Source organism: Mesoplodon bidens (genome assembly GCF_964165515.1).
Source record: "Mesoplodon bidens genome assembly, chromosome: 4".
NCBI lineage: Eukaryota > Metazoa > Chordata > Mammalia > Artiodactyla > Ziphiidae > Mesoplodon > Mesoplodon bidens.
This window is the reverse complement of record NC_138160.1, coordinates 112,601,608-112,622,732: the sequence shown is the minus strand read 5'-3', so window position 1 is coordinate 112,622,732 and position 21,125 is coordinate 112,601,608. Positions and strand designations below refer to the sequence as shown.

Here is a 21,125-nt window from a genome sequence, read left to right as displayed (position 1 = left end):
CTTTTACATGTCCCTGTCCAGTTTTCCCAGCACCACTTATTGAAGAGGCTGTCCTTTCTCCACTGTACATTCCTGCCTCCTTTATCAAAGATAAGTTGGCCATATGTGCGTGGGTTTATCTCTGGGCTTTCTATCCTGATCCACTGATCTATCTTTCTGTTTTTATGCCAGTACCAGACTGTCTTAATTACTGTAGCTTTGTAGTATAGTCTGAAGTCAGGGAGCCTGATTCCTCCAGCTCCGTTTTTCGTTCTCAAGATTGCTTTAGCTATTCGGGGCCTTTTGTTTTTCCAAACAAATTTTGAAATTTTTTGTTCTAGTTCTGTGAAAAATGCCATTGGTAGTTTGATAGGGATTGCATTGAATCTGTAGATTGCTTTCGGTAGTAGAGTCATTTTCACAATATTGATTCTTCCAATCCAGGAGCATGGTATATCTCTCCATCTATTTGTATCATCTTTAATTTCTTTCATCAGTGTCTTATAGTTTTCTGCATACAGGTCTTTTGTCTCCTTAGGTAGGTTTATTCCTAGATATTTTATTCTTTTTGTTGCGATGGTAAATGGGAGTGTTTTCTTGATTTCATTTTCAGATTTTTCATCATTAGTGTACAGGAATGCCAGAGATTTCTGTACATTAATTTTATATCCTGCTACTTTACCAAATTCATTGATTAGCTCTAGTAGTTTTTCGGTAGCATCTTTAGGATTCTCTATGTATAGTATCATGTCATCTGCAAACAGTGACAGCTTTACTTCTTCTTTTCCAATTTGGATTCCTTTTATTTCCTTTTCTTCTCTGATTGCTGTGGCTAAAACTTCCAAAACTATGTTGAATAAGAGTGGTGAGAGTGGGCAGCCTTGTCTTGTTCCTGATCTTAGTGGAAATGGTTTCAGTTTTTCACCATTGAGGACAATGTTGGCTGTGGGTTTGTCATATATGGCCTTTATTATGTTGAGGAAAGATCCCTCTATACCTACTTTCTGCAGGGTTTTTATCATAAATGGGTGTTGAATTTTGTCGAAAGCTTTCTCTGCATCTATTGAGATGATCATATGGTTTTTCTCCTTCAACTTGTTAATATGGTGTATTACATTGATTGATTTGCGTATATTGAAGAATCCTTGCATTCCTGGGATAAACCCCACTTGATCATGGTGTATGATCCTTTTAATGTGCTCTTGGATTCTGTTTGCTAGTATTTTGTTGAGGATTTTTGCATCTATGTTCATCAGTGATATTGGCCTGTAGTTTTCTTTCTTTGTGACATCCTTGCCTGGTTTTGGTATCAAGGTGATGTCGGCCTCGTAGAATGAGTTTGGGAGTGTTCCTCCCTCTGCTATATTTTGGAAGAGTTTGAGAAGGATAGGTGTTAGCTCTTCTCTAAATGTTTGATAGAATTCACCTGTGAAGCCATCTGGTCCTGGGCTTTTGTTTGATGGAAGATTTTTAATCACAGTTTCAATTTCAGTGCTTGTGATTGGTCTATTCATATTTTCTATTTCTTCCTGAGTCAGTCTTGGCAGGTTGTGCATTTCTAAGAATGTGTCCATTTCTTCCAGGTTGTCCATTTTATTGGAATAGAGTTGCTTATAGTAATCTCTCATAATCTTTTGTATTTCTGCAGTGTCAGTTGTTACTTCTCCTTTTTCATTTCTAATTCTATTGATTTGAGTCTTCTCCCTTTTTTTCTTGATGAGTCTGGCTAATGGTTTGTCAATTTTGTTTATCTTCTCAAAGAACCAGCTTTTAGTTTGGTTGATCTTTGCTATCGTTTCCTTCATTTCTTTTTCATTTATTTCTGATCTGATCTTTATGATTTCTTTCCTTCTGCTAGCTTTGGGGTATTTTTGTTCTTCTTTCTCTAATTGCTTTAGGTGCAGGGTCAGGTTGTTTACTCGAAATGCTTCCTGTTTCTTAAGGTGGGATTGTATTGCTATAAACTTCCCCCTTAGAACTGCTTTTGCTGCGTCCCATAGGTTTTGGGTCGTCGTGTCTCCATTGTCATTTGTTTCTAGGTATTTTTTAATTTCCTCTTTGATTTCTTCAGTGATCACTTCGTTATTGAGTAGTGTATTGTTTAGCCTCCATGTGTTTGTATTTTTTACACATCTTTTCCTGTAATTGATGTCTAGTCTCATAGCATTGTGGTCGGAGAAGATACTTGATACAATTTCAATTTTCTTAAAATTACCGAGGCTTGATTTGTGACCCAAGATATGATCTATCCTGGAGAATGTTCCATGAGCACTTGAGAAAAATGTGTATTCTGTTGTTTTTGGATGGAATGTCCTATAAATATCAACTAAGTCCATCTCGTTTAATGTATCATTTAAAGCTTGTGTCTCCTTATTTATTTTTTTTATTTTTTATTTTTATTTTTTTTTAAAGTTTATTTATTTATTTTTTTAATTAGTTTCTGCTTTATAACAAAGTGAATCAGTCATACATATACATCTGTTCCCACATCCCTTCCCTCATGCATCTCCCTCCCTCCCACCCTCCCCATCCCACCCCTCCAGGCGGTCACAAAGCACCGAGCTGATCTCCCTGTGCTCTGCGGCTGCTTCCCACTATCTATCTACCTTACGTTTGGTAGTGTATACACGTCCATGCCTCTCTTTCGCCTTGTCACAGCCCACCCTTCCCCCTCCCCATATCCTCAAGTCCATTCTCAAGTAGGTCTGCGTCTTCATTCCCGTTTTGCCCCTAGGTTCTTCATGACATTTTTTTTTTAAATTCCGTATATATGTGTTAGCATACGGTATTTGTCTTTCTCTTTCTGACTAACTTCACTCTGTATGACAGACTCTAGGTCTATCCACCTCATTACAAATAGCTCAGTTTCGTTTCTTTTTATGGCTGAGTAATATTCCATTGTATATATGTGCCACATCTTCTTTATCCATTCGTCCGATGATGGACACTTAGGTTGTTTCCAGCTCCGGGCTATTGTGAATAGAGCTGCAATGAACATTTTGGTACATGTCTCTTTTGGAATTATGGTTTTCTCAGGGTATATGCCCAGTAGTGGGATTGCTGGGTCATATGGTAGTTCTATTTGTAGTTTTTTAAGGAACCTCCATACCGTTCTCCATAGTGGCTGTACCAATTCACATTCCCACCAGCAGTGCAAGAGTGTTCCCTTTTCTCCACACCCTCTCCAGCATTTATTGTTTCTAGATTTCTTGATGATGGCCATTCTGACTGGTGTGAGATGATATCTCATTGTAGTTTTGATTTGCATTTCTCTAATGATTAATGATGTTGAGCATTCTTTCAAGTGTTTGTTGGCAGTCTGTATATCTTCTTTGGAGAAATGCCTATTTAAGTCTTCTGCCCATTTTTGGATTGGGTTGTCTGTTTTTTTGCTATTGAGCTGCATGAGCTGTTTATAAATTTTGGAGATTAATCCTTTGTCAGTTGCTTCATTTGCAAATATTTTCTCCCATTCTGAGGGTTGTCTTTTGGTCTTCTTTATGGTTTCCTTTGCTGTGCAAAAGCTTTGAAGTTTCATTAGGTCCCATTTGTTTATCTTTGTTTTGATTTCCATTTCTCTAGGAGGTGGGTCCAAAAGGATCTTGCTGTGATTTATGTCATAGAGTGTTCTACCTATGTTTTCCTCTAAGAGTTTGATAGTTTCTGGCCTTACATTTAAGTCTTTAATCCATTTTGAGCTTATTTTTGTGTATGGTGCTAGGGAATGATCTAATCTCAAACTTTTACATGTCCCTGTCCAGTTTTCCCAGCACCACTTATTGAAGAGGCTGTCCTTTCTCCACTGTACATTCCTGCCTCCTTTATCAAAGATAAGTTGGCCATATGTGCGTGGGTTTATCTCTGGGCTTTCTATCCTGATCCACTGATCTATCTTTCTGTTTTTATGCCAGTACCAGACTGTCTTAATTACTGTAGCTTTGTAGTATAGTCTGAAGTCAGGGAGCCTGATTCCTCCAGCTCCGTTTTTCGTTCTCAAGATTGCTTTAGCTATTCGGGGCCTTTTGTTTTTCCAAACAAATTTTGAAATTTTTTGTTCTAGTTCTGTGAAAAATGCCATTGGTAGTTTGATAGGGATTGCATTGAATCTGTAGATTGCTTTCGGTAGTAGAGTCATTTTCACAATATTGATTCTTCCAATCCAGGAGCATGGTATATCTCTCCATCTATTTGTATCATCTTTAATTTCTTTCATCAGTGTCTTATAGTTTTCTGCATACAGGTCTTTTGTCTCCTTAGGTAGGTTTATTCCTAGATATTTTATTCTTTTTGTTGCGATGGTAAATGGGAGTGTTTTCTTGATTTCATTTTCAGATTTTTCATCATTAGTGTACAGGAATGCCAGAGATTTCTGTACATTAATTTTATATCCTGCTACTTTACCAAATTCATTGATTAGCTCTAGTAGTTTTTCGGTAGCATCTTTAGGATTCTCTATGTATAGTATCATGTCATCTGCAAACAGTGACAGCTTTACTTCTTCTTTTCCAATTTGGATTCCTTTTATTTCCTTTTCTTCTCTGATTGCTGTGGCTAAAACTTCCAAAACTATGTTGAATAAGAGTGGTGAGAGTGGGCAGCCTTGTCTTGTTCCTGATCTTAGTGGAAATGGTTTCAGTTTTTCACCATTGAGGACAATGTTGGCTGTGGGTTTGTCATATATGGCCTTTATTATGTTGAGGAAAGATCCCTCTATACCTACTTTCTGCAGGGTTTTTATCATAAATGGGTGTTGAATTTTGTCGAAAGCTTTCTCTGCATCTATTGAGATGATCATATGGTTTTTCTCCTTCAACTTGTTAATATGGTGTATTACATTGATTGATTTGCGTATATTGAAGAATCCTTGCATTCCTGGGATAAACCCCACTTGATCATGGTGTATGATCCTTTTAATGTGCTCTTGGATTCTGTTTGCTAGTATTTTGTTGAGGATTTTTGCATCTATGTTCATCAGTGATATTGGCCTGTAGTTTTCTTTCTTTGTGACATCCTTGCCTGGTTTTGGTATCAAGGTGATGTCGGCCTCGTAGAATGAGTTTGGGAGTGTTCCTCCCTCTGCTATATTTTGGAAGAGTTTGAGAAGGATAGGTGTTAGCTCTTCTCTAAATGTTTGATAGAATTCACCTGTGAAGCCATCTGGTCCTGGGCTTTTGTTTGATGGAAGATTTTTAATCACAGTTTCAATTTCAGTGCTTGTGATTGGTCTATTCATATTTTCTATTTCTTCCTGAGTCAGTCTTGGCAGGTTGTGCATTTCTAAGAATGTGTCCATTTCTTCCAGGTTGTCCATTTTATTGGAATAGAGTTGCTTATAGTAATCTCTCATAATCTTTTGTATTTCTGCAGTGTCAGTTGTTACTTCTCCTTTTTCATTTCTAATTCTATTGATTTGAGTCTTCTCCCTTTTTTTCTTGATGAGTCTGGCTAATGGTTTGTCAATTTTGTTTATCTTCTCAAAGAACCAGCTTTTAGTTTGGTTGATCTTTGCTATCGTTTCCTTCATTTCTTTTTCATTTATTTCTGATCTGATCTTTATGATTTCTTTCCTTCTGCTAGCTTTGGGGTATTTTTGTTCTTCTTTCTCTAATTGCTTTAGGTGCAGGGTCAGGTTGTTTACTCGAAATGCTTCCTGTTTCTTAAGGTGGGATTGTATTGCTATAAACTTCCCCCTTAGAACTGCTTTTGCTGCGTCCCATAGGTTTTGGGTCGTCGTGTCTCCATTGTCATTTGTTTCTAGGTATTTTTTAATTTCCTCTTTGATTTCTTCAGTGATCACTTCGTTATTGAGTAGTGTATTGTTTAGCCTCCATGTGTTTGTATTTTTTACACATCTTTTCCTGTAATTGATGTCTAGTCTCATAGCATTGTGGTCGGAGAAGATACTTGATACAATTTCAATTTTCTTAAAATTACCGAGGCTTGATTTGTGACCCAAGATATGATCTATCCTGGAGAATGTTCCATGAGCACTTGAGAAAAATGTGTATTCTGTTGTTTTTGGATGGAATGTCCTATAAATATCAACTAAGTCCATCTCGTTTAATGTATCATTTAAAGCTTGTGTTTCCTTATTTATTTTCATTTTGGATGATCTGTCCATTGGTGAAAGTGGGGTGTTAAAGTCCCCTACTATGATTGTGTTACTGTCGATTTCCCCTTTTATGGCTGTTAGTATTTGCCTTATGTATTGAGGTGCTCCTATGTTTGGTGCATAAATATTTACAATTGTTATATCTTCTTCTTGGATTGATCCCTTTATCGTTATGTAGTGTCCTTCCTTGTCTCTTCTAATAGTCTTTATTTTAAAGTCTATTTTGTCTGATATAAGAATTGCTACTCCAGCTTTCTTTTGATTTCCATTTGCATGGAATATCTTTTTCCATCCCTTTACTTTCAATCTGTATGTGTCTCTAGGTCTGAAGTGGGTCTCTTGTAGACAGCATATATATGGGTCTTGTTTTTGTATCCATTCAGCCACTCTGTGTCTTTTGGTGGGAGCATTTAGTCCATTTACATTTAAGGTAATTATTGATATGTATGTTCCTATTCCCATTTCCTTAATTGCTTTGGGTTCGTTATTGTAGGTATATTCCTTCTGTTGTGTTTCTTGCCTAGAGAAGTTCCTTTAGCATTTGTTGTAAAGCTGGTTTGGTGGTGCTGAACTCTCTCAGCTTTTGCTTGTCTGTAAAGGTTTTAATTTCTCCATCAAATCTGAATGAGATCCTTGCTGGGTAGAGTAATCTAGGTTGCAGGTTTCTCTCCTTCATCACTTTAATTATGTCCTGCCACTCCCTTCTGGCTTGTAGGGTTTCTGCTGAGAGATCAGCTGTTAACCTGATGGGGATTCCCTTGTGTGTTATTTGTTGTTTTTGCCTTGCTGCTTTTAATATGATTTCTTTGTGTTTAATTTTTGACAGTTTGATTAATATGTGTCTTGGTGTATTTCTCCTTGGATTTATTCTGTATGGGACTCTCTGTGCCTCCTGGACTTGATTAACTATTTCCTTTCCCAAATTAGGGAAGTTTTCAACTATAATCTCTTCAAATATTTTCTCAGTCCCTTTCTTTTTCTCTTCTTCTTCTGGAACCCCTATAATTCGAATGTTGGTGCGTTTAATGTTGTCCCAGAGATCTCTGAGACTCTCCTCTGTTCTTTTCATTCTTTTTTCTTTATTTTGCTCTGCATCAGTTATTTCCACTATTTTATCTTCCACCTCACTTATCCGTTCTTCTGCCTCAGTTATTCTGCTATTGATCCCATCTAGAGTATTTTTCATTTCATTTATTGTGTTTTTAATCGATGCTTGATTCATCTTTAGTTCTTCTAGGTCCTTGTTAACTGTTTCTTGCATGTTGTCTATTCTATTTCCAAGATTATGGATCATGGAAATAGAATCTTGGATCAGCTTTACTATCATTATTCTGAATTCTTTTTCAGGTAGACTGCCTATTACCTCTTCATTTGTTAGGTCTGGTAGGTGTTTATCTTGCTCCTTCACCTGCTGTGTGTTTTTCTGCCTTCTCATTTTGCTTATGTTACTGTGTTTGGGGTCTCCTTTTTGCCGGCTGCAGATTCGTAGTTCCCGTTGTTTTTGGTGTCTGACCCCAGTGGCTAAGGTTGTTTCAGTAGGTTGTGTAGGCTTCCTGGTGGGGGGGACTAATTCCTGTGCTCTGGTGGTTGAGGCTCGATCTTGTCTTTCTGGTGGACAGGTCCACGTCTGGTGGTGTGTTTTGGGGTGCCTATGGCCTTATTATGTTTTTAGGTAGCCTCTCTGCTAATGGGTGGGGTTGTGTTCCTGCCTTGCTAGTTGCTTGGCATAGGGTGACCTGCACTGTAGCTTGCTGGTCGTTGACTGAAGCTGGGTGCTGGTGTTGGGATGGAGATCTCTGGGAGATTTTCGCTGCTTGATATTATGTGGAGCTGGGAGGTCTCTTGTGGACCCGTGTCCTGAAGTTGGCTCTCCCACTTCAGAGGCACAGCACTGGCTCCTGGCTGCAGCACCAAGAGCCTTTCATCCACCCGGCTCAGAGTAACAGGGAGAAAAAGTAGAAAGAAAGAATTAGTAGAAGAAAGAAAGAGAGAGGGAAAGAAAGGAAGAAGGGAAGAAAGGAAGGAAGGAAGGAAGAAAGAAAGGAGGGAGGGAGGGAGGAAGGATGGAAAGAAAGAAGGAAAGAAAGGAGGGAGGGAGGGAGGAAGGAAAGGAAGAAAGACAGGAGGGAGGGAGGAAGGAAAGAAAAAGAAAGTGGAAAGAAGAAGGGTGGGAGGGAGGAAAGAAAAAGAAAGAAGGAAAGGAGGAGCGGAGGGAGGGAGGGAGGAAGGGAGAGTAGGAAAAAAAGAAAGAGCAGGTAAAGTAAAATAGAATAAAGTATGAAATATAGTAGCGTTATTAAAATTAGAAAGTAATTATTGAAAAAAAAAAAAAAAAAAACCGGACCGATAGAACCCTGAGACATATGGTGGAAGCAAAGCTATACAGAGAGAATCTTACACAGAAGATTACACATACACATTCACAAAAAGAGAGCAGGGGGAAAAATCAAAAATCTTGCTCTCCAAGTCCACCTCCTCAATTTGGGATAATTCGTTGTAAAAAGAGGAAAAGGGCGAGAAGTCTGAAATCTTGCTCTCTAAGTCCACCTCCTTAATTTGGAATAATTCGTTGTAAAAAGAGGAAAAGGGGGGAAAGTCTTAAATCTTGTCCTCAAAGTCCACTTCCTCAATTTGGGATGATTCGCTGTCCATTCATGCACTCCACAGACGCAGGGCACATCAAATGGACCGTGGAGCTTTAATCCGCTGCCTCCGAGGCTGCACAGAGAGATTTCCCTGCCTCTGCTCTCACAGCTCCCGGGTCTCAGCCTTGGACCTGGCCCCGCCTCTGCGCGTAGGTCGCCGGAGGGCGTCCGTTCTTCGCTCAGACAGGACGGGTTTAAAGGAGCCGCTGATTCGGGGGCTCTGGCTCACTCAGGCAGAGGGGAGGGAGGGGCGCGCAGTGTGGGGCGGGCCTGCGGCGGCAGAGGCCGGCGTGACGTTGCAGCAGCCCGTGGCGCTCCGTGCGCTTTCCCGGGAAAGCCGTCCCGGGGTCTCGGGGACCCCGGCAGTGGCGGGGTGCACAGGCCCCCCGGAAGGCGGGGCGGACAGTGACCCGCGCTCGCACACAGGCCCGGCGGCGGTAGCGGCGGCGGCGGCGGGCCGCGGCGGGCGGCGGTGGCGGCGGCGGCGGCGGCGGGCGGCGGGCGGCGGCGGCGGCGGCGGCCCACGCCCGTCTCCGAGGTCCGTGCCTTACCTGCGGCTCGTGCCTGCCTCCGGCGCTTCCCCAAGCAGCCCTCTTAATGCCCTCTCCTCGCGCACCAGGAAACAAAAGGGAAAAATGTCTCTTGCCTCTTCAGCAGCTCCAGACCCTTTCCCCGGACTCCCTCCGGGCTAGCCGTGGTGCACTAACCCCTTCAGGCTCTCTTCCTGCCGCCAGCCCCAGTCCTCTCCCTGCGCTCCGACTCACTGTCCTTTTCCATCTCTGTTTCTTCCATTCTGGTCTCATTACATTTCTTCGAAATCTCCATTCTATTTTTTGCCTCTTGCTGTCCACTCTGTTCCTATCTAACTCTTGCTCATATATCAGATCGTATCTTAAACCTTACCTCTTCTGGAAGGCCTTCCCTGACCTCTTCCCCTTTCCTCCTGCATCAGTTCTCCTGCCCAGATTATGTCCCTTACTCTCATCTAGAACTCCGTGTTTCTCATTTCCCAACACTCATCCTGCTTATAATTATTTGGCTAGTATGTCCTCCCCAAGATGACATATCAGAAGATTAAAGATTGTGTTTGTCTTGTTTGTCATTGTGTCCCTGGTGCCTAGCACAATGCCAGACACAGGTGTGTAGTAAGTATTTGTTGAATGAATGAATTTGGGTATTTAGAAAATTTTAAGTTGTATCTGTAATTACTTGTAATAATTGTATTGTCACCTTTTTTTGTTAATTCCCCCTATTCCTTACAACTGTTACTTAAAACATTTTATTTCGAAATAATGTACTTATTTTAGGAATAAGAAGAAAAAAACTACCATTTGCCAGGTGTCATGTTGGTCACTTGAAATAAATTGTTTCATTTGGTTCTTACTATCAATGTAGAGTATTCATTCTTATCCCCATTTTGCCATTGAGGAGATAATCTCTGGGTATATACTTTCTAAGGTCAAGTCTCTGAAAAACGGCAGATGTGTGGATTCACGTTGAGGTCTTTCTATTCTAGAACCTGTGTTCTCTTGCTGTAATTATACTACCTTCTCCAATTTAACGTCCACATTAAGTAATTAATATACACATTTTAAGAAATTTCTTATGATTAGCTAAAGTGTCAGATTTTATATTTATTTCATTGACTCTAATTCTTTAGCAGTGCTATGCTCATGTGGCATACAGTACATCTTGTAATTGCTGATAATAAAGGTGAAATTTGTACTAGAATAAACTTTAAATCCAGGCTAGAAATTGCATCACAGTGTCAAAGGAATTAATTTTAAGAGCTATTGGTCTGTAGCATGACTCTGCGAAGTGATTGATTCTCTTCATCATTTTCAGGGACTATTTTTGCATATGGACAAACTGGAACAGGTAAAACTTTTACCATGGAAGGTGTTCGAGCTGTTCCTGAACTTAGAGGAATCATTCCAAATTCATTTGCTCACATATTTGGTCATATTGCAAAAGCAGAGGGTGATACAAGGTAAAAGAGAATTCTTAATATTTTCTAATATTTAGAAGTACAAGCATAAGAAAGATGTATACATTTTATAAACACATTTTAAAAACTTCTAATATTTCACTTTTTTTTTAAATGATGTTTTATTTACAGATTTTTGGTTCGAGTGTCTTATTTGGAAATATATAATGAAGAAGTTCGTGACCTTTTGGGCAAGGATCAGACACAGAGGTTAGAGGTATGGATAATTGAAATTGGAGAATTTTGCAAAGCAATAGAATGTGTACTAGATTAAGCTCTTTTTTGAACAAAAGGTACTTTAAATATTTTACTTATTTTTTGACCAGATAATATAACATAGTTCAAAACTAAAAGTATTTTAAATATTTATGCATTGAAAAGTCTTGTTCCTACCTCATTTCTCCCAACCCTAAGATAACCACTTTCAGTATCCTTTCAGTGTTGTTTATGTAAATACAAACAAATACAATTTTATTTTTACTCCAAAAGTAGGACACTGTATTATACATTGATCAGCACCACTTTTTTTTTTTTTTTTTGGTACACGGGCCTCTCACTGTTGTGGCCTCTCCCGTTGCGGAGCACACGCTCCGGATGCGCAGGCTCAGCCGCCATGGCTCACGGGTCCAGCCACTCCGTGGCATGTGGGATCTTCCCGGACCGGGGCATGAACCCGTGTCCCCCGCATCGGCAGGCGGAGTCTCAACCACTGCGCCACCAGGGAAGCCCTGCACCATTTTTTTAATTAAAATTTTTATTGAGATAAGTGTAAATTCATATGCTGTTGTAAGAAATAATACAGAGAGATTACCCTTCACACAGTTTTCCCCAGGGGTAACGTTTTACAAAGCTATAATGCAATATCACAACCATGATATTGACCTTGATGCAATCCACAGATCTTATTCAAATGCCCCCAGTTTTTCTTGTAGTCATTTGTGTTGTATACTATTTTATCATGTGTAGATTGGTATATCCACTACCACAGCAAGGTACTAAACATCTCAGATATGCCTTATGTTGCCCTTTTATAACCACATCCACCTCTCCTGTGACCACTCCCCTCTGTCCCCATCCCTAACCCCTGACAACCCCTGATCTGCTTTCACTTCTATAGTTTTGTCATTTCAAAATGTTATGTAAATATAAACATACAATATGTAACCTTTTGGAATTGTCTTTTTTCACTTGGCATAACTCCCTAGAGATTCATCCAAGTTGTTGCATGTATCGATTGTTCATTCATTTTTTTTTTTTTTTTTTTTTTTTTTTTTGCTGTACGTGGGCCTCTCACTGTTGTGGCCTCTCCCGTTGCGGAGCACAGGCTCCGGACGCGCAGGCTCAACGGCCATGGCTCACGGGCCCAACCGCTCCGCGGCATGTGGGATCTTCCCAGACCGGGGCACGAACCCGTGTCCCCTGCATCGGCAGGCGGACTCTCAACCACTGCGCCACCAGGGAAGCCCGTTCATTCATTTTTATTACTGAGTAATATTGCATGGCATATTTAACCATTCACCTGTTGAAGGACATCTGGGCTGTTTTGGGCTATCGTGAGTAAAGCCACTATGAACATTCACACACAGATTTTTTTGCAAATGTAAGTTTTCATTCTCTGGTATGAATGCCCAAGAGTACTCCGGAATTTATTTTAAGTCAGAAGTTTTTACAGTGTCAAAAATATAGGTATTAAGACTAATCATGAATGTAGTCATGAATACTTGTGTTTTCAGTCTTTCTTTTACCTGAAGGAAAAACCAAACTTTCTGATTGAGAAACTCTAGTTTGTTTACTTTTGGGTAATAGATTGGCACTAAAGACTACTTTCATCCAGCATCTTAGAAAAGGGAACTGTGAGATTATATGCATAAATGTCAGATAATCACAAAATTTGTGAATTGGTACATTATGGTTTTAACTGACAAGTATAGCTGATTCACATTCATTATTTTTTAATTGAGATATAATTTACATAGCATAATATTCATCCTTTTAAAGTGTACAATTTAGTGATCTTAGTATATTCATAAAGTTATGCAACCATCACCACTATCTAATTCTAGAACATTTTCATTACTCCAAAAAGAAACTCCATGGCCATTAGGAGCCACTCACCATTCCCCCTTTCCCTCCTGGTAACCCATAATTTACTTTTTGTCTCTATGGACTTGCCTATTCTGGACATTTCATTTAAATGGAATCATACAATTGTGGTCTTTTATGACTGGCTTCTTTCACTTAGTATAATGTTTTCAAGATTCACCCATGTTGTAGCATGAATCAGTATTTCATGTTTTTGTTTTGTTTTAACAGCCTGTACACGTTTCTATATGAATACACGCATACCTCGTTTTATGGTGCTTCACTTTATTATGCTTTGCAGATACTGTGTTTTTTACAAAATGAAGGTTTGTGGCAACCCTGCATCAAACAATTCTGTTCAACTCCATTTTTCCAGCAGCATTTACTTACTTCATGTCTCTGTGCCACATTTTGGTAATTCTGCAATATTGTAAACTCTCCATCAGCAAAAAAAATTATGACTCACTGAAGGCTCAGGTGATGTTAGCAGTTTTTAGCAATGAAGTATTTTGAAATTAAGGTACATACATTTTTTTAAACATAATGCTGTTGCACACTTAATAGACTACAGTATAGTGTAAACAACTTTTATATGCAACAAGTAACCAAAAAATTCATGGTACTAAGTTTATTACGGTGGTCTGGAACTGAACCTGCAATATCTTTGAACTGTATGTTTTTTCAGTTCTCTTGGTTATATATCAGTGAATGTAATTGTTAGATAATGTGGTAACTGTTTTTTTAGGAACTGCCAGGCTGTTTCCCACAGTGGCTGTACCCTTTTAAATTCCTATCAGCAATGTAAGAGGAGTCCAGTTTCTCTGCATCCTCATCAACACTCGTTATTATCTGTCTTTTTTATAGCCATTTTAGAGGGTGTAAAGTGGTACCTCATTTGTGGGCTTGATTTCCATTTCCCTGATGGCTAATAATGATGAATATCTTTTCACGCCATTTGTGTATCTTCTTTGGATAAATTTCCGTTCGGATCCATTGCTCATTTATAATTGGGTCTTTGTCTTTTTGTTATTGAGTTGTAATAATTCTTTATATATTCTAGATACAAGTTTGTTAACAGATATATGGATTTACAAAAATATTCTCCCATCTGTGGGATTGTCTTTTCACTATCTTGATGGTGTCCTTTGGAGCATAAAAATTAAAAATTTTTATCATGTCTGGTTTATCTATATTTAGTTTTGTTGCTTGTGCTTTTTGGTGTAGTATCTAAGAAATCATTGCTTCATCCAAGGTCATGAAGATTTATGCCTTTGTTCTAAGAGTTTTATAGTTTTAGCTCTTATATTTATGTCTTTGATTCATTTTGAGTTAATTTTTTATGTACCATGTGAGGTAGAGAACCAACTTCACTTTTGCCTATGGATATCCAGTTGTCTCAGCACCATTTATTGAAAAGACTATTTTCCCCTCATTGCACTTTGCTTTTTTTTTTTTTTTTTTTTTTTTTGGGCTACGCGGGCCTTTCACTGCTGTGGCCTCTCCCTTTGTGGAGCACGGGCTCCAGATGTGGAGGCCGAGCGGCCATGGCTCACGGGCCCAGCCGCTCCGTGACATGTGGGATCCTCCCAGATCGGGGCACGAACCCGTGTCCCCTGCATTGGCAGACGGACTCTCAACCACTGCGCCACCAGGGAAGCCCCTGCACTTTGCTTTTTTCACTGAACAATGGATTGTGGCAATTTTTCCACATCAGTACAGAGAAAGCTTCCTCATTCCTTTTTTTTTTTAAAGGTTCATAATATCCTTTGTATGCACATAATTTTAATTTATTTAGCCAGCCCTCTGTTGGTGAACACTTGGGTTGTTTAAGATCTTCTGCTGTTACACACAATTCTGTGCTGAATAGCCTTGTACATACAGCATTTCATACATGTGCAGGCATATCTGAGGATAAATTCCTGAAGCAGGGTTGCTGAGTCACGTGGTAAATGATTAGTAACTATTGCCAAATATATTAATATAGTGTATGAGACACTAGATTTAGTGTATGAGACAAAAGGTTAGCCTTTAAAATATTAATATTGGAATTTTGATAGAAATTGCATTGTCAGTAAAATAATTAGAGAATAATGGTAAGAGTAGTCACCATTGTAGAATGGTGTAGAATACACTTAGAATAACAGCAGCTACTATTACTAAGCTTTTATAATGTGGCAGTAGGCATTCAGTACAGTAAATTGTGGTAGTAGCACATACTTTATTTCATTTAATCTTTCGCAGTTCAGTTTTGTTATTGTAAAAAATGAAACCTAGAGGGGTTTCCTGACTTGCTGGTGTCACAGGTAAGTGGATTAAGGATTAAAGGGTGATTTCTGAGGTTTTACCATCTTAGCTTGAATTCTGGCTCTGAGTTCTTAAGCAAGTTACTTACCCTCTATGAGCCTTAGCTTTGCCACATGAAAATGGAAATCATAAAAGTATCTACTTTATAGGATTATTGCCAACATTAACAAATTAATACAAAGTTTTAAAATCATTGATTGACACGTAATAAAGTATTCAATACGTTTTAGCTTTTTTTTCTTTTTAAGTTTACTATATAAGCTGAGCTTTTGGAGCAGTATATTACAGGCTTAGGTATTATTTGTGTTTGTTGGACCTTAATGAAGACTTAATCTATAATGATAATGTGTAGACAGCAAACACAGAGATAAGTTTCATTTTTGCTAGTTGTCATCTTTGGTTTTGATGGATACTTTAATTCTGTGCTTTTTACCTTTTAAAAGTTTATTGTTTTATTGCATAAATTATTAGAATAAAAATCATTTGGACAGATTTTCCATTTTTGTAACAGTAATTATAGATCAGATTTATTCTCAGGAACAGTCTTGTCAACGGTTCTCAACCACATTAGACCCAATGCCCCTTTTTTATAACATATATCTTGTAATGCCCCTTTGACTATCCTGAAATAAATTTCATAGATGATGAAATCTATCTACACACATAATTTAAAAATTATCAATATACTGCCCTATTATAATATAAAAGAGAATAAAATTAAAAAATAAAGTGCTTGTATTTCAATATATAAATGCTTAGATGTGATCATACTCAATGACATAATGAAGTAGTCAGAAGCATATATAATCATTATGATTGTAGCAGCTACAAATGCAGACTGTTATAAGTATATTGTATTGGTGATCTAAACACCTTGATTTGTGTTATTGTCAATGACATGGTCTTTTAAAATAGTAACTAGCTCTTGGTAGAGTTCTGAGGAAAATAAAGTAGTTCTTTCCTCAGTTTTCCTGCATTCCTATGTTATTATTATTACCATGGGAAAGCACTTTGTCTTCATATGTACAATAGAGTTAGGGTTTAGATTCAGGTAATTATAAATTGTTTTTTCACCCATGTTAATATCTGGTAGGACATTCAAAGTTGCATGGGACAATTCATTGACTGTGACCCATTTCATTTCAAGGTGTTTAGTATCCCAGGCCCCTGCCTATGAATACTAATAGTGTCCCCAAGTGAACCAGAAACTCCCCCACAAACTTCTAAAACACTCTGGGCAGGGGAGTAACTGCTGCCATTGAGATTCATTGTTTTGGTGTTATAAATTGTTACACAAATTAAATTTCTGTATTTTTATGATAAAAATTCTTTGCTAGCATTACCATCCAATTTTTTTTAAAACTTTCATAAACAACAGTAATAGACAGTAATACATACCACTCACTCACATTCACGTGCCTCATTTCTAGGTGAACTTGCTGGCACTGACTCAGACTCATGACTGAATTTAAGCTATTAGTTTTTAGGAGTGTCTAGACCACATTTAAGTTACCAGGACTCTCTAACAAAGGTAAAGACCAGGGCCCTCTAATGAGAGTCAATATCAGCGGTGTCTCTGAGAATGATTAATCCTTTAATTTCCTTTCTTTCCTCCTGGTGGGATCTCCTCCCAAACCAGGGCCAGGATCCCCTAATTAGGGTCAAAACCAGAGAGAAAACAGGATTCATACTAATGTACTAAGACACCCGAGATAAAAGTCAAACTAATTCCAGAAGGCTCACTTTGATACAATATCATAAAAGCCTATACATAAGGAATTTTATCCCATTTTCTTTCCCTTTTAAAAAACAGTTCTAGTTAAATATAGGTGTTACAGTCTAAAGACCACTGAGGGGCCGTTGTTCATCAGAGCCTAAGGAATATTGGGGCCATGTGGTGTTACAGTAAAATATTCTCTTTCTTTTCATGGGAGCGTAGCTGCAGTTCTTCCAGTTTTGCAAAATCCACCCTAGGGGACTACAAGATAGAACAGAGCTCTCATTACCCATTATTCTTTCACACGGCTGCTATTACCAGAAACAGACAGACTGGCAGATCAGTATCCAGAGTCTTCTCAGGGTCACAGTTTCGTAGCATGAGAATGGAAAGTTTCCTACCTACCATTCCAGACAGGGGTGCAGATGAGCCTTGGTCTAACAGGGAGTTTCTCAATTACTGCTCAGGCAGTGCTGGATGGCCAAGGGACTCCTTGACCCAGAACGGAAAGTCCAATTAAAGTGGTACTCTGCTCAAAACAAGATGACCATGTCATACACCTTCCCCCACAAAAAAGTAAAATTCCAATCAAGGCAACCCAATAGGGAAGAATGCCCTGCTGTCGTCACACACGAGGTTACACCACTTGCCAGAGACGTCTTATACCAGGACCAGAGCCTTGTTTCCTTTACTAGGGAATCGAAGACACCATGGGCCAGTGCTGCCTGGTTAGTGGCAAGCACTTGGGGCTGTCCCTGAGACAAAAGCACTCAGGCACCTGCTGGACAAGATCTGAGTGCCAGTGTCAGCCCAGGGCTGATGTGCCATGAGTGAGATGCCACTCAAGATGGCTGTCCCTTCATGGTCACCAAAATTATTACTGAACCAAACTTGGGTCTGCTTGCCTGCCACACAGCAAGGCATATTTACTGACACTGGGTTGTGTTGAAGGAAAGTACACTGTTTTATTGCAGGGCACCAAGCAAGCTCATGCTCAGACGGCTCAAACTCCCTAATGGCTTTTTTTCAAGGATGGGTTTTTAAAGGCAACATTTGCGGTGAGTGTTGCAGGGTGCATGACTTCTGATTAGTTGGTGGTGAGGTAACAGGTGATATTTCGGGAATCTTAATCATCAACCTCCTGGTTTAGTCCAGTCTGAGGTCTAGTGCTTGTGGTCAGACTGTAGTCATCATCCTCAACCTGGATGGGGGTCTTGGTTTCTACAGAACAACTCCAAGATACACATCAGATTGTTTTATATATTCCTTGAGGAGGAACTAGAACTCTGTTTTATACCTGAACTATTGTTTCAGCTATAAAAAGCAGTTTTTTGACTGCTTTTCTTTTGTTTCTGCATTCCTTCACTTCCTTAGTAACTGCTTGACTCTGCTCTTTGGAATTCAGGAAAAGCCTGGGAGACTAAATCCTTTTTCTACAAAGAGAATTGGGGGACATGGAGGGGCTTTTTTTTTTTTTTTTTAACCTGGGAGGGTCCTGCAAGGTCCTGCTTTTTTTAATTTAATTTTATTTTTATTGGAGTATAGTCGATTTACAATGTTGTGTTAGTTACAGGTGTACAGCAAAGTGATTCAGTTATACATATACATATAATTCTATTCTTTTTCAAATCCTTTTCCCATTTAGCTTATTACAGAATATTGAGTAGAGTTCCCTGTGCTATACAGTAGGTCCTTGTTGGTTATGTATTTAAAATATATTAGTATGTATATGTCAATCCCAAACTCCCAATTTATCCTTCCCCCCAACCTTTACCCTTTGGTAACCATAAATTTGATTTCTAAGTCTGTGAGACTGTTTCTATTTTGTAAATAAGTTCATTTGTATCATATTTTATAGATTCTGCCTAGAAGTGATATATGATATTTGTCTTTCTCTGACTGACTTCACTTAGTATGATAATCTCTAGGTTCATCTGTGTTGCTGCTAATGGCATCATCTCATTCTTTTTAATGGCTGAATAATATTCCATTGTATAAATGTACCACATCTTTTAAAAAATTATTAATTAATTTATTTATTTTTGGCTGTGTTGGGTCTTCATTTCTGTGTGAGGGCTTTCTCTAGTTGTGGCAAGCGGGGGCCACTCTTCATCGCGGTGCGCCGGCCTCTCACTATCGCGGCCTCTCTTGTTGCAGAGCACAGGCTCCAGACATGCAGGCTCAGTAGTTGTGGCTCACGGGCCAGGTTGCTCCGTGGCATGTGGGATCTTCCCAGACCAGGGCTCGAACCCGTGTCTCCTGCATTGGCAGGCAGATTCTCAACCACTGCGCCACCAGGGAAGCCCCAACCACATCTTCTTTATCCATTCTTCTGTCGATGGACATTTAGGTTGCTTCCATGTTCTGGCTATTGTAAATAGTGCTCCAGTGAACATTGGGGTGTGTATATCTTTTCAAATTATGGTTTTCTCTGGATATATAGCCAGGAGTGGGATTGCTGGATCATATTGTAGTTATGTTTTAGTTTTTTAAGGAAGCTTCATACTGTTCTTCATAGTGGCTGTACCAATTTACATTACCACCAAGAGTGTAGGAGAGTTCCCTTTTCTCCAAACCGTCTCCAGCATTAATTGGTTCTAGAAATTTTGATGATGGCCATTCTGACTGGTGTGAGGTGATACTGTGTAGTTTTGATTTGCATTTCTCTAATAATTAGTGTTTTGTTTATCTAATAATTGGTGCTTTTTAGCCATCTGTATGTCTTCTTTGGAGAAATGTCTATTTAGATCTTCTACCCATTTTTTGATTGGGTTGTTTGTTTTTTGATATAGACCTGCATGAGCTGTTTGTATATTTTGGAGAGTAATCCCTTGCCGGTCGCTTTGTTTGCAAATATTTTCTCCCATTTTGTAAGTTGTCTTTTCATTTTGTTTATGGTTTCCTTTGCTGTGCAAAAAGCTTTTAAGTTTAATTTGGTCCCATTTGATTATTTTTCCTTTCATTACTCTAGGAGGTAGATTGAAAAAAATCTTGCTGCAATTTATGTCAAAGAGTGTTCTGCTTATGTCTTCCTCTAAGAGTTTTATTGTATTTGGCCTTACATTTAGGCTTTTAATCCATTTGAGTTTATTTTTGTGTATGGTGTTAGGGAGTGTTCTAATTTCATTCTTTTAGCTGTCTGGTTTTCCCAGCACCACTTATTGAAGAGACTGTCTCTTTTCTCCATTGTATATTCTTGCTTCCTTTGTCATAGATTAGGTGACCATAGGTGTGTGGGTTTGGTCTCTTTGTATTTTCTATTTCTTCTTGGTTCAGTCTTGGAAGGTTGTACCTTTCTAAGAATTTGTGCATTTCTTCCAGGTTGTCCAGTTTATTGGCATATAGTTGCTTGTAGTAATCTTTTATGATCCTTTGTATTTCTTTGGTGTCCATTGTAACTTCTCCTTTTTCATTTCAATTTTATTGATTTGAGCCCTCTCCTTTTTTTTCTTGATGAGTCTGGCTAAAGGTTTATCAATTTTGCTTATCCTTTCAAAGAACCAGCTTTTAATTTGATTGATCTTTTCTATTGTTTTCTTCATCTCTATTTCATTTATTTCTGCTCTGATCTTTATGATTTCTTTCCTTCTGTTAACTTTGGTTTTGTTTGTTCTTCTTTCTCTAATTGCTTTAGGTGTAAGGTTAGGTTTATTTGAGATTTTTCTTGTTATAAACTTCCCTCGGAGAACTGCTTTCGCTGCATCCCATAGGTTTTGGATAGTTGTGCTTTCATTTTCATTTGTCTCTAGGTATTTTTTTAATTTCCTCTTTGATTTCTTCAGTTATCCACTGGTTGTTTAGTAGCACATTGTTTAGCCTCCACGTGTTTGTGTTTTTTACAGTTTTTTTCCTTATAATTGATTTCTAATCTCAGAGCATTGTGGTTGGGAGAGATGCTTGATATGACTTTTTAAAATAAATTTATTTATTTATTTTTGGCTGTGTTGGTCTTTGTTGCTGTGCACAGCCTTTCTCTAGTTGTGGCGAGCAGGGGCTACTCTTCATTGTGGTGAGCGGGCTTCTCGCTGCAGTGGTTTCTCTTGTTGCTGAGCACAGGTTCTAGGTGCATGGGCTTCAGTAGTTGCGGCACGTGGGCACAGTAGTTGTGGCTCTTGGGCTCTAGAGCGCAGGATCAGTTGTGGTGCATGGGCTTAGTTGCTCCATGGCATGTGGGATCTTTGTGGACCAGGGCTTGAACCCGTGTCCCCTGCATTGGCAGGTGGATTCTTAACCACCACACCACCAGGGAAGTCCTGATATGATTTTAATTTTCTTAAATTTACCAAGTCTTGCTTTGTG

At 38.9% G+C, this 21,125-nt stretch overlaps 1 protein-coding gene across 4 annotated transcripts in view; it reads left to right on the top strand.

Moving 5' to 3' along the window:
- Positions 1-21,125, top strand: part of KIF3A (kinesin family member 3A) — an 88,050-nt gene that overhangs the window by 22,101 nt on the left and 44,824 nt on the right. For all 4 annotated transcript variants that reach the window (XM_081232447.1, XM_081232448.1, XM_081232446.1 and 1 more), the window contains exons 3-4: positions 10,582-10,726; positions 10,856-10,940. In XM_081232447.1, coding sequence (XP_081088573.1) covers positions 10,582-10,726; positions 10,856-10,940 — 230 coding nt within the window. The remainder of the gene's footprint in view (positions 1-10,581; positions 10,727-10,855; positions 10,941-21,125) is intronic.